This window comes from Triticum urartu, chromosome 1A (assembly GCF_056163025.1).
Source record: "Triticum urartu cultivar PI428250 chromosome 1A, HENAU_Tu73, whole genome shotgun sequence".
NCBI classification, from domain to species: Eukaryota; Viridiplantae; Streptophyta; class Magnoliopsida; order Poales; family Poaceae; genus Triticum; species Triticum urartu.
The window spans coordinates 72794529-72812737 of NC_141873.1; the positions used below are offsets into that span (position 1 = coordinate 72794529).

The 18209-nt window shown below is 42.8% G+C and overlaps 1 protein-coding gene across 1 annotated transcript; it reads right to left on the bottom strand.

Annotated features, from left to right (window-relative positions):
• Positions 1-16266: 16266 nt before the first annotated feature.
• LOC125506844 (peroxidase 5) lies at positions 16267-17826 on the bottom strand. The gene is made up of 2 exons (XM_048671582.2): positions 17508-17826; positions 16267-17259 (listed from the first exon to the last, which is right to left on the bottom strand). The coding sequence occupies exons 1-2, from the start codon at positions 17745-17747 to the stop codon at positions 16474-16476; spliced, it is 1026 nt and encodes a 341-aa protein (XP_048527539.1). The 5' UTR covers positions 17748-17826; the 3' UTR covers positions 16267-16473.
• Between the last annotated feature and the right edge of the window lie 383 nt (positions 17827-18209).

Sequence of the window (18209 nt, forward strand, 5' to 3'; positions counted from 1 at the left end):
TCTGTCCTGAAAGGTTACTGAGAGCGGGCCAATCGTTGATGGTCACGAACAGCAACGCCTTAAGGTTAAATTCCTCCTGTCTGTGCTCATCCCACGTACGTACACCGTTTCCATTCCATAGCTATAAAAGTTCTTCAACTAATGGCCTTAGGTACACATCAATTTCGTTGCCGGGTTGCTTAGGGCCTTGGATGAGAGCTGGCATCATAATGAACTTCCGCTTCATGCACATCCAAGGAGGAAGGTTATACATACATAGAGTCATGGGCCAGGTGCTGTGATTGCTGCTCTGCTCCCCGAAAGGATTAATGCCATCCGCGCTTAAAGCAAACCATACATTCCTTGGGTCCTTTGCAAACTCATCCCAGTACTTTCTCTCGATTTTTCTTCATTGTGACCCATCAGCGGGTGCTCTCAACTTCCCATCTTTCTTTTGGTTCTCACTGTGCCATCGCATCAACTTGGCATGCTCTTCGTTTCTGAACAGACGTTTCAACCGTGGTATTATAGGAGCATACCACATCACCTTCGCAGGAACCCTCTTCCTGAGGGGCTCGCCGTCAACATCACCAGGGTCATCTCGTCTGATCTTATACCGCAATGCACCGCATACTGGGCATGCGTTCAGATCCTTGTATGCACCGCAGTAGAGGATGTAGTCATTAGGGCATGCATGTATCTTCTCCACCTCCAATCCTAGAGGGCATACGACCTTCTTTGCTACGTATGTACTGTCGGGCAATTCGTTATCCTTTGGAAGCTTCTTCTTCAATATTTTCAGTAGCTTCTCAAATCCTTTGTCAGCCACAGCATTCTCTGCCTTCCACTGCAGCAATTCTAGTACGGTACCGAGCTTTGTGTTGCCATCTTCGCAATTGGGGTATAACCCTTTTTTGTGATCCTCTAACATGCGATCGAACTTCAGCTTCTCCTTTTGACTTTCGCATTGCGTCCTTGCATCGACAATGACCCGGCGGAGATCATCATCATCGGGCACATCGTCTGGTTCCTCTTGATCTTCAGCAGCTTCACCCGTTGCAGCATCATTGGGCACATCGTCTGGTTCCTCTTGATCTTCACCAGCTCCCCCCGTTGCAGCAGCACCGTATTCAGGGGGCACATAGTTGTGATCGTACTCTTCTTCTTCGCCGTCTTCCATCATAACCCCTATTTCTCCGTGCCTCGTCCAAACATTATAGTGTGGTATGAAACCCTTGTAAAGCAGGTGGGAGTGAAGGATTTTCCGGTTAGAGTAAGACCTCGTATTCCCACATTCAGTGCATGGACAACACATAAAACCATTCTGCTTGTTTGCCTCAGCCGCATCGAGAAACTCATGCACGCCCTTAATGTACTCGCGGGTGTGTCTGTCACCGTACATCCATTGCCGGTTCATCTGCGTGCATTATATATAATTAAGTGTCCAAATTAATAGAAGTTCATCATCACATTAAAACCAAAGTGCATACATAGTTCTCATCTAACAACATATAGCTCTCCAGAGCATCTAATTAATTAAACCATACATTGAAACTATGTAAAACATTTCAATGCGAAAACAAATGCGATCATAATCGCAACCAAGGTAACAATTGATCCAACGGCATAATGATACCAAGCCTCGGTATGAATGGCATATTTTCTAATCTTTCTAATCTTCAAGCGCATTGCATCCATCTTGATCTTGTGATCATCGACGACATCCGCAACATGCAACTCCAATATCATCTTCTCCTCCTCAATTTTTTTTATTTTTTCCTTCAACAAATTGTTTTCTTCTTCAACTAAATTTAACCTCTCGACAATAGGGTCGGTTGGCATTTCCGATTCACATACATCCTACATAAATAAAATCTATGTCACGTTGGTCGGCATAATTTTCATAAACAATAAATGAACCAATAGTTATAAAGATAATATATATACCACATCCGAATCATAGATAGGACGAGGGCCGACGGGGGCGGAAACCAAAACCATCGCACTATATAAGATGCAATAATAAAAGTAAGAAAATAATACAAGTATCTATGTAAACATACAAGTAAGAATATTTTTCCTTTTAGAAAGAAGATAAGAACAAGAGACTCACCACGGTGGTGCCGGCGATGAGCTCGGCGCGGGTGATCGACGGCGGTGAAGACGGGGACGGGGCGTGACGGACCGCTAAACCTAGACAAATATTATGGAAAATGGAGCTTGGAGGTCGAGCTTGGAGAGGAGAAAGCTTAAGTAGTGTGGCTCGGGCATTCCATCGAACACCTTGTGTGCATAGGAGGTGAGCTAGAGCACCACCAAGCCCTCTCCCCCTCGGCCAGAGAAAAACAGGGCACTGGGGTGCTCTACTCGCGAGCGAGGGGTATATATAGGCACCTCATTGGTCCCGGTTGGTGACATGAGCCGGGACTAAAGGGGAGCCTTTGGTCCCGGTTCAAGCCACCAACCGGGACCAATGGTGGTGGGCCATGAGCGAGGCTCATTGGTCCCGGTTCATCCCACCAACCGGGACCAAAAGGTCCAGATGAACTGGGACCAATGGCCCACGTGGCCCGGCCGGCCCCCTAGGCTCACGAACCGGGACCAATGCCCACATTGTTCCCGGTTCTGGACTGAACCGGGACTAATGGGATGACCCGGCCTGGACCAAAGCCCTGTTTTCTACTAGTGAGGGCAGGCCACGCGTCCCTCCCCCTCTGGTCCGAATTGGACTAGGAGAGGGGGGACAGCGCCCCCCTTTCCTTCTCCCTCTCCCCCTTCCTTTCCCCCTCCTAGTAGGAGTAGGAAAGAGGGGAGTCCTACTCCTACTAGGAGGAGGACTCCTCCTCCTGGAGCGCCTACAGGGGCCGGCCAGCCTCCCCCCTTGCGCCTTTAAATATGGGGGCAGGGGGCACCTCTATACACACAAGTTGATCTGTTGATCTCTCCCAGCCGTGTGCGGTGCCCCCCTCCACCATAATCCACCTCGATCATATCGTAGCGGTGCTTAGGCGAAGCCCTGCGTCGGTAGCATCACCGTTATCATGCCATCGTGCTGACAGAACTCTCCCGTGAAGCTCTACTGGATCGGAGTTTGTGGGACGTCATCGAGCTGAACGTGTGCTGAACTCGAAGGTGCCGTGCGTTCGGTACTTGGATCGGTCGGATCATGAAGACATACGACTACATCAACCACACTATGCTAATGCTTCTGCTTTCGGTCTATGAGGGTACGTGGACACACTCTCCCCTCTCATTGCTATGCATCACCATGATCTTGTGTGTGCGTAGGAATTTTTTTAAATTACTATGTTCCCCATCAGTGGCATCCGATCCTGGTTTATGTGTAGATGTTATATGCATGAGTAGAACACAAGTGAGTTGTGGACGATACAAGTCATACTGCTTACCAGCATGTCACACTTTGGTTCGGCGGTATTGTTGGATGAAGCGGCCCGGACTGACATTACGCGTACGCTTACGCGAGACTGGTTCTACCGGCGTGCTTTGCACACAGGTGGATGGCGGGTGTCAGTTTCTCTAACTTTAGTTGAATCGAGTGTGGCTACGCCCGGTCCTTGAGAAGGTTAAAACAACACTAACTTGACAAACTATCGTTGTGGTTTTGATGCGTAGGTAAGAACAGTTCTTGCTCAGCCCGTAGCAGCCACGTAAAACTTGCAACAACAAAGTAGAGGACTTCTAACTTGTTTTGCAGGGCATGTTGTGATGTGATATCGTCAAGACATGATGCTATATTTTATTGTACGAGATGATCACATTTTGTAACCGAGTTATCAGCAACTGGCAGGAGCCATATGGTTGTCGCTTTATTGTATGCAATGCAATCGCCTGTAATGGCTTCACTTTATCACTAAGCGGTAGCGATAGTTGTAGAAGCAATATTTGGCGAGACGACAACGATGCTACGATGGAGATCAAGGTCTCGCGCCGGTGACGATGGTGATCATGACGGTGCTTCGGAGATGGAAATCACAAGCACAAGATGATGATGGCCATATCATATCACTTATATTGATTGCATGTGATGTTTATCTTTTATGCATCTTATTTTGCTTAGAACGACAGTAGCATTATAAGATGATCTCTCACTAAATTTCAAGGTACAAGTGTTCTCCCTGAGTATGCACCGTTGCAAAAGTTTGTCGTGCCGAGACACCACGTGATGATCGGGTGTGATAAGCTCTACGTTCACATACAACGGGTGCAAGCCAGTTTTGCACATGCAGAATACTCAGGTTAAAGTTGATGAACCTAGCATATGCAGATATGGCCTCGGAACACTAGAGACCGAAAGGTCGAGCGTGAATCATATAGAAGATATGATCAACATAGTGATGTTCACCATTGAAAACTACTCCATCTCACGTGATGATCGGACATGGTTTAGTTGATATGGATCACGTGATCGCTTAGATGATTACAGGGATGTCTATCTAAGTGGGAGTTCTTTAATAATTTGATTAACTGAACATTAATTTATCATGAACTTAGTACCAGATAGTATTGTGCATGTCTATGTTGTTGTAGATAGATGGCCCGTGTTGTTGTTCCGTTGAATTTTAATGCGTTCCTTGAGAAAGAAAATTTGAAATATGATGGTAGCAATTACACGAACTGGGTCCATAACTTGAGGATTATCCTCATTGTTGCACAGAAGAATTACGTCCTGGAAGCACCGCTAGGTGCCAAACCTGCTGCAGGAGCAACACCAGATGTTATGAACGTCTGGCAGAGCAAAGCTGATGACTACTCGATAGTTCTGTGTGCCATGCTTTACGGCTTAGAACCAGGACTTCAACGATGTTTTGAAGGTCATGTAGCATATGAGATGTTCCAAGAGTTGAAGTTAATATTTCAAGCAAATGCCCGGATTGAGAGATATGAAGTCTCCAATAAGTTCTACAGCTGCAAAATGGAGAAGAATAGTTCTTTCAGTGAGCATATACTTAGAATGTCTGGGTATAACAATCACTTGATTCAACTGGGAGTTAATGTTCCGGATGATAGTGTTATTGACAGGATTCTTTAATCACTACCACCAAGCTACAAGAGCTTCGTGATGAACTATAACATGCAAGGGATGGATAAGACAATTCCCGAGCTCTTCGCAATGCTAAAGGCTGCGGAGGTAGAAATCAAGAAGGAGCATCAAGTGTTGATGGTCAACAAGACCACCAGTTTCAAGAAAAAAGGCAAAGCGAAGAAGAAGGGGAACTTCAAGAAGAACGGCAAACAAGTTGCTGTTCAGGAGAAGAAACCCAAGTCTGGACCTAAGCCTGAGACTGAGTGCTTCTACTGCAAACAGACTGGTCACTGGAATCGGAACTGCCCCAAGTATTTGGCGGATAAGAAGGATGGCAAGGTGAACAAAGATATATGTGATATACATGTTATTGATGTGTACCTTACTAATTCCCGCAGTAGTGCCTGGGTATTTGATACTGGTTCTGTTGCTAATATTTGCAACTCGAAACAGGGACTACGGATTAAGAAAAGATTAGCAAAGGACGAGGTGACGATGCGCGTGGGAAATGGTTCCAAAGTCAATGTGATCGCGGTCGGCACACTACCTCTACATCTACCTTCCGGATAAGTTTTAGGCCTAAATAATTGTTATTTGGTGCCAACGTTGAGCATGAACATTATATATGGATCTTGTTTAATGCAAGATGGTTATTCATTTAAATCAGAGAATAATGGTTGTTCTATTTATATGAGTAATATCTTTTATGGTCATGCACCCTTAAAGAGTGGTCTATTCTTTTTGAATCTCGATAGTGAAGATACACATATTCATAGTATTGAAGCTAAAAGATGCAGAGTTAATAATGATAGTGCAACTTATTTGTGGCACTGCCATTTGGGACATATTGGTGTAAAGCGCATGAAGAAACTCCATTCTGATGGACTTTTGGAATCACTTGATTATGAATCACTTGGTACTTGCGAACCATGCCTCATGGGCAAGATGACTAAAACACCGTTCTCTGGAAGAATGGAGCGAGCAACAGATTTGCTGGAAATCATACATACTGATGTATGTGGTCCGATGAATGTTGAGGCTCGTGGCGGATATCGTTATTTTCTCACCTTCACAGATGATTTGAGCAGATATGGGTATATCTACTTGATGAAACATAAGTCTGAAACATTTGAAAAGTTCAAAGAATTTCAGAGTGAAGTGGAAAATCATCGTAACAAGAAAATAAAGTTTCTACGATCTGATTGTGGAGGAGAATATTTGAGTTACGAGTTTAGTCTTCATTTGAAACAATGTGGAATAGTTTCGCAACTTGCGCTACCCAGAACACCATAGCGTAATGGTGTGTCCAAACATCGTAATCGTACTTTACTAGATATGGTGCGATCTATGATGTCTCTTACTAATTTACCGCTAACATTTTTGGGTTATGATTTAGAGATGGCTGCATTCACGTTAAATAGGGCACCATCTAAATCCGTTGAGACGACTCCTTATGAACTGTGGTTTGGCAAGAAACCAAAGTTGTCGTTTCTTAAAGTTTGGGGCTGCGACGCTTATGTGAAAAAGCTTCAACCCGATAAGCTCGAACCCAAATCGAAGAAATGTGTCTTCATAGGATACCCAAAAGAAAAAGTTGGGTACACCTTCTATCACTGATCCGAAGTCAAGACTTTTGTTGCTAAGAATGGATCCTTTCAAGAGAAGGAGTTTCTCTCAAAAGAAGTGAGTGGGAGGAAAGTAGAACTTGATGAGGTAACTATACCTGCTCCCTTATTGGAAAGTAGTTCATCACAGAAACCGGTTCCTGTGACACCTACACCAATTAGTGAGGAAGCTAATGATGATGATCATGAAACTTCAGATCAAATTACTACCGAACCTCGTAGGTCAACCAGAGTAAGATCTGCACCAGAGTGGTACAGTAATCCTGTTCTGGAGGACATGTTACTAGACCATGAAGAACCTACGAACTATGAGGAAGCGATGATGAGCCCAGATTCCGCAAAATGGCTAGAAGCCATGAAATCTAAGATGGGATCCATGTATGAGAAAAAAGTGTGGACTTTGGTTAACTTGCCCGATGATCGGCAAGCCATCGAGAATAAATGGATCTTCAAGAAGAAGACAGACGCTGATGGTAATGTTACTGTCTACAAAGCTCAACTTGTTGCGAAAGGTTTTCGACAAGTTCAAGGAGTTGACTACGATGATACCTTCTCACCCGTAGTGATGCTTAAGTCCGTCCGAAACATGTTAGCTATTACCGCATTTTATGATTATGAAATTTGGCAAATGGATGTTAAGACTGCATTCCTGAATGGATTTCTGGAAGAAGAGTTGTACATGATGCAACCTGAAGGTTTTTATTGATCCAAAGGGTGCTAACAAAGTATGCAAGCTCCAGCGATCCATTTATGGACTGATGCCAGCCTCTCGGAGTTGGAATAAACGTTTTGATAGTGTGATCAAAGCATATGGTTTTGTACAGACTTTTGGAGAAGCCTGTATTTACAAGAAAGTGAGTGGGAGTTCTGTAGCATTTCTAATATTATATGTGGATGACATATTGTTGATTGGAAATGATATAGAATTTCTGGACAGCATAAAAGGATCATTGAATAAGAGTTTTTCAATGAAAGATCTCGATGAAGCTGCTTACATATTGGGCATCAAGATCTATAGAGATAGATTAAGACACTTAATTGGACTTTCACAAAGCACATACCTTGACAAAGTTTTGAAGAAGTTCAAAATGGATCAGGCAAAGAAAGGGTTCTTGCCTGTGTTACAAGGTGTGAAGTTGAGTAAGACTCAATGACCGACCAATGCAGAAGATAGAGAGAAAATGAAAGATGTTCCCTATGCTTCGGCCATAGGCTCTATCATGTATGCAATGCTGTGTACCAGACCTGATGTGTGCCTTGCTATTAGTTTAGCAGGGAGGTACCAAAGTAATCCAGGAGTGGATCACTAGACATCGGTTAAGAACATCCTGAAATACCTGAAAAGGACTAAGGATATATTTATCGTTTATGGAGGTGACAAAGAGCTCATCGTAAATGGTTACTTTGATGCAAGCTTTGACACTGATCTGGATGAATCTAAATCGCAAACCGGATATGTGTTTATATTGAACGGTGAAGCTGTCAGTTGGAGCAGTTCTAAACAAAGCGTCGTGGCGGGATCTACGTGTGAAGCGGAGTACATTGCTGCTTTAGAAGCAGCAAATGAAGGAGTCAGGATGAAGGAGTTCATATCCGATCTAGGTGTCATACCTAGTGCATCGGGTCCACTGAAAATCTTTTGTGACAATACTGGTGCAATTGCCTTGGCAAAGGAATCCAGATTTCACAAGAGAACCAAGCACATCAAGAGACGCTTCAATTCCATCCGCGATCAAGTCTAGGTGCGAGACATAGAGATTTGCAAGATACATACGGATCTGAATGTTGCAGACCCGTTGACTAAGCCTCTCTCACGAGCAGAACATGATCAGCACCAAGGCTCCATGGGTGTTAGAATCATTATTGTGTAATCTAGATTATTGACTCTAGTGCAAGTGGGAGACTGAAGGAAATATGCCCTAGAGGCAATAATAAAGTTATTATTTATTTCCTCATATCATGATAAATGTTTATTATTCATGCTAGAATTGTATTAACCAGAAACTTAGTACATGTGTGAATACATAGACAAACAGAGTGTCACTAGTATGCCTCTACTTGACTAGCTCATTAATCAAAGATGGTTAAGTTTCCTAACCATGGACATGAGTTGTCATTTGATTAACGGGACCAAATAATTAGGAGAATGATGTGATTGACTTGACCCATTCCGTTAGCTTAGCACTTGATCGTTTAGTTTACTGCTATTGCTTTCTTCATGACTCATACATGTTCCTATGACTATGAGGTTATGCAACTCCCGATTACCGGAGGGACACTTTGTGTGCTACCAAACGTCACAACGTAACTAGGTGATTATAAAGGTGCTCTACAGGTGTCTCCGATGGTACTTGTTGAGTTGGCATAGATCAAGATTAGGATTTGTCACTCCGATTGTCGGAGAGGTATCTCTGGGCCCACTCGGTAATGCACATCACTATAAGCCTTGCAAGCATTGTAACTAATGAGTTAGTTGTGAGATGATGTATTACGGAACGAGTAAAGAGACTTGCCGGTAACGAGATTGAACTAGGTATTGAGATACCGACGATCGAATCTCGGGCAAGTAACATACCGATGACAAAGGGAACAAAGTATGTTGTTATGCGGTTTGACCGATAAAGATCTTCGTAGAATATGTGGGAGCCAATATGAGCATCCAGGTTTCGCTATTGGTTATTGACCGGAGACGTGTCTCGGTCATGTCTATATAGTTCTCGAACCCATAGGGTCCGCACGCTTAAAGTTCGGTGATGATCGGTATTATGAGTTTTTGTGTTTTGATGTACCGAAGGTGAGTTCGGAGTCCCGGATATGATCACGGACATGACGAGGAGTCTCGAAATGGTCGAGACGTAAAGATCGATATATTGGACGACTATATTCACCGGAAGTGTTTCGGGTGGTTTCGGAGAAAACCGGAGTGCCGCAGGGTTACCGAAACCCCCCGGGAGAAATAGTGGGCCTTATGGGCCTTAGTGGAGAGAGAGAGAGAGAGAGGGCTGGCCTAGGGCAGGCTGCGCGCCCCTCCCCCTCTAGTCCGAATTGGACTAGGAGAGGGGGAGCGGCGCCCCCCTTTCCTTCTCCCTCTCCCCCTTCCTTTCCCCCTCCTACTCCTACCAGGAGGAGGACTCCTCCTCCTGGCGCGCCTACAGGGGCCGACTGGCCTCCCCCTTGCTCCTTTATATACGGGGACAGGGGGCACCTATATACACACAAGTTGATCTGTTGATCTCTCCCAGCCGTGTGCGGTGCCCCCCTCCACCATAATCCACCTCGATCATATCGTAGCGGTGCTTAGGCGAAGCCCTGCGTCGGTAGCATCATCATCACCATTATCACGCTGTCGTGCTGACGGAACTCTCCCATGAAGCTCTGCTGGATCGGAGTTCGTGGGACGTCATCGAGCAAAACGTGTGCTGAACTCGGAGGTGTCGAGCGTTCGGTACTTGGATCGGTCGGATCATGAAGACGTACGACTACATCAACCGTGTTCTGCTAACGCTTCCGCTTTCGGTCTACGAGGGTACGTGGACACACTCTCCCCTCTCGTTGCTATGCATCACCATGATCCTGTGTGTGCGTAGGAATTTTTTTTAAATTACTACGTTCTCCATCAGCTTATGCACAGTTGGTTCCGATCCCAATGGATCGGCGCTTCGTATGGTAGGTTAATATCATCTCAATCGATGTGATTTTCTCCTGTAAATGGTGTTTTCCAATAAATGCTCTAAATGCCCTTCCTTTCAATTTATTTGAGGGGAGGGTCAGGGAAGAGATTACACGACCTAATGATTTACCAGCCACTTATGTAACACTCATTAAGGAAAACCACCCCCTTTAGAATCATCCATGACAATGGAAAATAGTTTTTCTAAAAGCTAGCGCACTGATGGGCTTGTCCCAATTTGTCATTGCACATTTCGGTTTTCCTTAATCTTCTATATCTAAATAGCTAGCCCCCACTAATAGTTTTCTCTCAACATGCAAGTATGTCAAATCATCATTCAACATGCATGGAGAAAGGTCCACCACAACATGCAATCATGCATAATAAAAAGGCACATCAACATCGAAACATGCATGAGAATTTACATTCTATTATGATATTTACATTATACAATAATCAAACACCACAATTCATATTTATTTTCAGCTTTAGTTCTCATATTATTACTCCAAATATTCATGTTCCATATAACCAATTCTAACTGAATATATTGCAAAACATCCCCGCAACAATGTGCGGGGTATCATTTATTATACCTAAGAGAGTCATCCACATTAACTTATTTATCTCAACATGCAAGCATGCCACATTACCATATAATTATGGATGTGACAATGTCCACCTCAACATGTAACCATGCATGACAAAAGACGCACCATGACATGCAACCATGCATGAGAAAAAACATTTCATTCTACTATTATACTTATATTCAATAAATAATTTACAACAATACATAATCATATAGAATAAGGCATATGTATTTTAAATTTTAGTTCACATATTATTAATCAGCACTAGTCTATTTCTCTCAACTATAAGTATGCCACCTCATTATTCAACATGCATGGAAAAAAGTCCACCACAATATGCAATCATGCATAATAAAAAGCCATCTCAACATAGAAACATGCATGAGAATTTACATTCTATTATGATATTTACATTATACAATAATCAAACACCACAAATCATATTTATTTCCAGCTCTAGTTCTCATATTATTACTCCAAATATTCATGTTCCATACAACCAATTCTAACTGAATGTATTGCAAAACATTTCCGCAACAACGTGCGGGGCATCATCTAGTATACCTAAGAGAGTCATCCACATTAACTTATTTATCTCAACATGCAAGCATGACATCACCATATAATTATGGATGTGATAAGGTCCACCTCTACGTGCAACCACATATGGGAAAAGACCCACCACCGCATGCAACCATGCATGGGAAAAAAGTTTCATTCTACTATTATACTTATATTCAATAAATAATTTACAACAATACATAATCGAGTAGAATAAGTCGTATGTATTTTAAATTTTGGGTTCACGTATTATTAATCTATATATTTATATCCATAGAATCAAATTTTAGTGAAATATATTCAACCGATTCCCGCAGCAACACGCAGGGTATCATGTAGTTTTCATTGGTACATGGCTCCTCTTATTAAAGGGGAGGGGGGCTCCTATTCCCCGACCCGGAATTCCCTATATGTCGCATTCTACGACAAAATGACGGGGCTCAAATAGTAGCGAACGTTAGATGGGCCCGACCCATTTCAAACAAGTTATGCGCTGAATGAATCCCGGGTTTTGGAACCTTCTCGATTTCAAAAATTGAATTTAAAAACAATCATGAAGTTGAAAGGTTTTTATTCAATTTAATTCCTGATTTTTATTTTTTAACAATTTTTTCAAATGTTTTGAAATGCAAAAAATTCACATATTTGAAAATTGTTCGTGAATTTAAAAAAATGTTTTAAATTTTTTTGTTGATTCAAAAATTGATCGCCGATTCAGCAAAGTTTATGAATTGGAAAAACATTCCTATTTCAAAAATTGTTGTGGAAATGCAAAATGTTCATGAATTTATTTTTTTCATGAATTTCAAAAATTGTTCTGAATATCAATAAATTTTGCTAATTTAAAAATTGCGCGCCGAGTAATAAAATATTGATGACATTCAAAATGGTTGCAAATTTTGAATTTTTCCTAAGTTCAATAAAATACGAATTTTGAAATGAAAAAAAATGAAAAACAAAAAGGAAAGTGCAAAAAGAAAACAAAATGAAAAAATAAAATAAAAATGTTCTCAATTTAAAATTAAAAAATGGAAAGGGTAAATTGAAAATGGAAAATGGAAGAAAAAGTTGGAAAAAAAGAAGTACATAAATAGGAGAAAAAACCGGCTGAGGGAAGGTTCTAAGACTGTTGCAATATCGGCTGGAAAAAGACACGGAGAAACCTCATAATGGCCGGCCCACGTAGGATGCGTGCAGTCACGCGGTAAGTAAAAACCGCCGATTACACGACCCATTCCAAATAGATAGTTATTTTACACGACCCATTCCAAATAGATAGTTATTACACTTCTACTTTTTCTGTGTGGGTGACAGTAGCCACTTGTAGCAGGGTATAAACAAAAAGAAAACCAAATCTTACCCATACAAAACAATTATTCTTTTTGACATACACAAACAACTAACAGTAAATCACTTTGAAAATTATTACCCACACACAAAGAAATATATTTTCATCATTCTTTATGACGTACACAAACAACTAACAAGAAAACCACTTTAGAAAATGATATCACATACACAAACAACATACATAGTATGATCTCTGATCGACGTACACACAAGTATATTTATATTAGCTTTGCATAGGAATGATTTTAGAATGATTGGCTAGTGGTTCTCCCTAATCTCCCCCACGTGACTGATGAGCACCTCGACTTTGCCCGTCTTGACCATGCCGACAGCGAACTTGGCCTGCCACGCCTTCTCCACGGCGGCGTGGAACGCGACGATGCGGGCAGTTCGCGGGCTGGTGAGCAGCATCTGGTCGGAGGTAAGTGGCACCTTTCAATGGATTTTCTTCTTGTGGAGGCATAGATTTGCTTCTGCAAGAGACACGGTTGTGCCTCTTCGGAAAGGGAAAAAAGTGCTCTCGGTTTAGGTTTTTTCGTCCAGTTTTTTTTTTTCAAAAATAAAATCATCAGAATCTATCAACATAAAATCTAGTTTTAAAAATCTCGACGCGAGGAATCCAACAAGGAAAACGGTTCCAGATTAGACGCATGGTTTAAGAAATAAAATATTTTGAATAAACGAATATATGAGAAAAGGAAAAACTCGCAGTTTGTGACAAGTGGCAGACATGCAATGCGCCACTTGGCGCAACCTGTAAAAGTGGGGGTGACCTTTGTAAAGAGTACTCTTAATTAATGATTTTGTTTCTTGTTTTAGATGAGGCCATCACTCTCATTGGTACATGGCCCCTCTGATTACAAGGGAAGCTAATGTTCCCTGACCCATGCGGGGGGCAAGCGAGCTAACACGCCCGCACGGCCCGAAATTGCAGGCCCATGTGTGTTGGGGGGGGGGGGGGGGGGGGGAGGGGGGGCGCGAGGCGCCCCTATTTTTTTGTTTCCTTTTGGCTTTTCTTTGCCTTCATATTTTTGCTTCTCTACTTGGGTTTTTTAAAAATAAAACTGAACTGCAAAAAATGTTCACTAAGTTGGGAAAATGTTTTAAATTTTAAATAATTCGCTCAAATTTTATAATCAATCTTTAAGGATTTAATAAAATTAGGTTTCCAAAAAATAAAGAATTTGAAAAAGGGTTTTGATTAAAAAAATATCACGACTTTTATTAAATGTTCATAAATTTTAAAAATGCTCAGTCATTTAGAAAATATTCAAGAATTTCAAACAATCTTTATGGATTTATAAGTTGTTTACCTGAATTGTTAAAATGTTCCTAAATTAGAAAAACATCAATTTTAAAAATATTCATCAGAAAAATGTTCATAAAATTTTAAAATGTTGGAAAATTAAATAAAATGTTTACTGAATCAAAAAAGTTCATAAAAATAAAAAATTATCCGAGAACTATTTTTTGCAATTTTCGATAATTATTCCCAAATTTGAAATGTGGAAATGAAAAAGGAAAGAGAAAAGAGAAAAAACAAACCAAAAAATATACACATTAAAATGTTCATGAAATAAAAATTTAAAAAGAAAATTGAAAAAGAAAAAGAAAATGGAATGAAAGACTGTTAAAAAGAAACATAGAAAAAGTCCTGGGAAGGTTCTCGAACCTTCTCAAGAACGGCTGGAAAAAGACATAGAAAAAACCCCGGAATAGGTCGTCCTTTGTAGCATGCGTACGCTAGGGGGCAGGTTTTCGTAGATATCCATTGACCAGGGCGGTAAATAGAAACAACCAATCCTTTTTCAGGAGCCTGCTGCAACTGCTATTATTTCTACTCCTATTATTCTTGACAACTGCAGGGACATCCTTTGTTGGAACCTTACACCATCAGGTAAATGCAACTCCAAGAACACATACAAACTTTGCTTGCAGGAAATATATGAGGCACGGAGAAACCAACCTCGCCAAGTTGCTATAGCTGTCAAAAACATTTTACAACAAGTTTGGAAGCAAAAGAACATGGCTCCTAGAATTCAAACATTTGTGTGGAGGCTTCTCAGGCGTGCACTCCCCACTGGTGCTAGGGCTGGTAAGTTTTCTATACACATCAGTACCCTTTGCTCTAGATGCAATTTGGAGGAAGACCAAGTGCATTTGTTTTTTCTTTGTAACTTTGCAAGGGCTGCATGGTTTACTCATCCTTGGCATATTAGAGCAGATTCTCTTGTTGCTGAACACTTAACCATTCCGGATATCATTCTTTCTCTTATGGCCTCAAATTACCCGAATGCCATTATACCTAACATCTTTACCTTTTTGTGGTGTTTATGGAAGGCACAAAATGATGCTCTCTTTTCCAGGAAAGAATCTCTTCCTCACTATATTCAGCTTGCTGCTGCTGCCATCTCTTCAGCTCAATTTTTGCAGGATCACCAAGAAGATTGTGCCTCTTCCTCACTCCAAAGAACTGATACTCGGCAAATTCTTCAAGTCCAGGTTGACGAACAAATAATGCAAGGGTATACTGTCAAATCAGATTTTCTTATTACAGGAACAAAAATATACTCTGATGCTTCTTGGCGAAAGAAGAACATCCCAGGCCGAGCACAAGGACTGGGAACCGGGATTGGAGTGTTCATTCACATTTCAGGACACGAGATTGAAAGGAAAATCATGATCCAAGCTTCTACAAGTGATGCTCACTCCCCTCTATGTGCTGAAGCATTGGCGCTCCAACTTGCAGCAAGAGTAGTCGCAAAACTGCAAATTCAGCAGGCTACTTTCTTCACGGATAATCTCTCGTTGGCCAAGATGGCTGCTTCAAGAAACATCAATGATAACTCGATCAACTGGGGGTGTCGCACCCCAATTAGCAATTTTCTTCAGGACACTTCCTCTATCCAGACTGCTATTTACCATATTAACAGGAACATCAACGGCATAGCTCATGATTGTGCTCATTAGGTTCTCAACTCAAGAGTAGAATCTGTCTTTAGCTGTACTCATTCCTCTCAAAGCAATTCTCTTTGCCCAACTTTGCTTTATCTTCAAAACTTTCAAGTGCAGGGATATGTAATGCACGCTGTACTATGCTTTTGAGATGAATGGAATCTTGGCGCTTGGCGCCTTCTTGTATTCAAAAAAAAAAATTCACTGGCCCCATTCCAAATAGCTAGCTAACTATTTTGGTTTGTCTAGTCCCCCCTCCCCTGAAAAATTGATGTTCTTATTGAAGAACTAACCCTCAACACAAAAAATGGAGCATTAGGCACTTTTACTCTCTTTTTTGCGGGTGACACTTGTAGCTATGTAAATAAACCAAAAAACTAATCTTACCAATACAAAGCAATTATTCTTTTTCTTTGCCGGGGAAACAATTATTCTTTCTGATGTATAGTACTATGTACTCCTTTTGACATAGGCAAACAACCAACAACAAATCACTTTGAAAATTATTACCCATACACAACGAATATTTTTTCCATGTAGTATTATTCTTTTTGACATACACAAACAACTAACAAGAAAATCAGTTTACAAATGACATCACATACATAAATAACATAAGTACACTCCGATTGACGCACACACAAGCATATGTATATTTATATTAGCTATGCATAGGAATGGTTTTAGAGTGGTTGACTAGCGGTGGTTGACGGCAAAGCACTTCTCTCTGATCTCCCCCTCGTGACCAGTGAGCACCTCGACATTGCCCATCTTGACCATAGCGGCGGCGAATTTGGCCCGCCACGCCTTCTCCACGGAGGCGTGGAACGCGACGATGCCGGCAGTCCGGGGGCTGGTGAGCAGCGTTTGGTCGGAGGTGAGCGGCACCTTGCGAGCCAGCACGTTCTTGAAGTACTGGTTGTCGAACTCCCGCGGTGTGATCGGGTCCAGCGGCACCGTTGTGAGGTCGCTCGGGTTGTCCGTTGATGGAGGGCACCGTCGCCTCAGCTCCGCCGCATAGGACTTGTCAATGGACGGGTCGGTCCGGCCGACCTCGCCGGAGAAGTTGTGGATACGCTGCGTGAAGGAGGAGCAGTGAGAGCGACCGATGGTGTGTGCACCTGAGAGCGTGACCATGTCGTCAGCGGAGAGTCCCTTGCGCTTGAAGCTGGCCACGAGCTGCGCGACCTCATCAGTTGGAGGCGGCACATTGTTGTTGAGCACCTCGTCGGCAATTGACACGTGGCCGTCACGGCGACCAGATGGGACACGGTAGTTGATGCCGCCGGCAAGGTATGCCCCGTCGCGCGCCGCGAAGGCGAGCACGTCGGCGCAGGAGACGGTGCGCGGGCAGCTCGCCTCTAGGGCTGCCTTGGCCTCGTCGATGACCTCGAAGCCACGCATGCTCGGGTTATTCGCCACCGAGTCCTTCTCCGCGGTGTTCCCCGGCGTCGAGTTGATCAGCAAAGAGCCGTCACAACCCTACATGTGTGGAACCAAACAAAACCAACGGCCAGATCAGGTACATGCATGTACACGTGGTGGAACGTATGTATTTCCTTTATTCATAAATATTTATCTTTTTAGAGATTTTAAATAAACTATCACATACGAATATATACAGACGTATTTTAAAATGTAGATACTTATTTTACTTTGTATGTAGTCATTTATTAAAATTTTTAGAAATATAAATATTTAAGAACGAAGGGAGTATGATCGTTGCTTACCCTGACGAAGCAGTCGTGGAAATGCATGCGGATGAGGCCAGGAGCGAAGCCGGGGTTCCGGGCGACGGCGCGGCGGACGGCGTCGCGCACGATGTCCTCGGCCTGCGGGCACGTGTGCTTGTAGAAGCCGACCTTCAGAAACTTGGACGGCGGAGGCGATGCGTCCGCCACCACCGATAAGGTGGCCACGGCGAGCAGCACTGCCGCAGCCCACGCAAACATTAAAGTGGAGAACCTCATGGCTGGAAGCTAATTCTCGAAGCAACTAACTATGGATCAGTTTGATTGCCCTGGCTCTCCAGATTCTTTACAAACTAGAGATGGATGTGGTGATGCGTTGATGGCTGGCTGGACAGGTGCTTATATACTCATGCACCATGTAGCAGTTAGGGAAAAAATTGGCTACGCGTGTTGTGCATAGTACCGAGTCAACTAGAAGACCAGATCCGCTTGTTTATATGAGCATCGCTCTTCCGTCCACCTAACACCAGCTAAAGTGAACCAACATCCATTCGTGACAGTAAGCTTCGCGTACCAAATTGATGAATCCATTCGTGACAGTCCACCGTAGCAACCAGCAAATTGATGAGTGAGGCCGAGGTAGGACGTCGGCAGCCAGCACAACAGTGGGGTGAGGTCGAGCGGAGGGCGGAGGGTGGTGCAGCCGGCCGCAATGAGAGAAGGGGGCTACACTGTTGGAGG

What these genes read in the sequence shown, in the direction of transcription:
- LOC125506844 (XM_048671582.2), bottom strand. Translation starts at nt 17,747, where the DNA reads ATGAGGTTCTCCACTTTAATGTTTGCGTGGGCTGCGGCAGTGCTGCTC. An exon ending in TCCACGACTGCTTCGTCAGG is followed by an intron (nt 17,260 to 17,507) that starts GTAAGCAACGAT and finishes CCACACATGTAG; the next exon opens with GGTTGTGACGGCTCTTTGCT.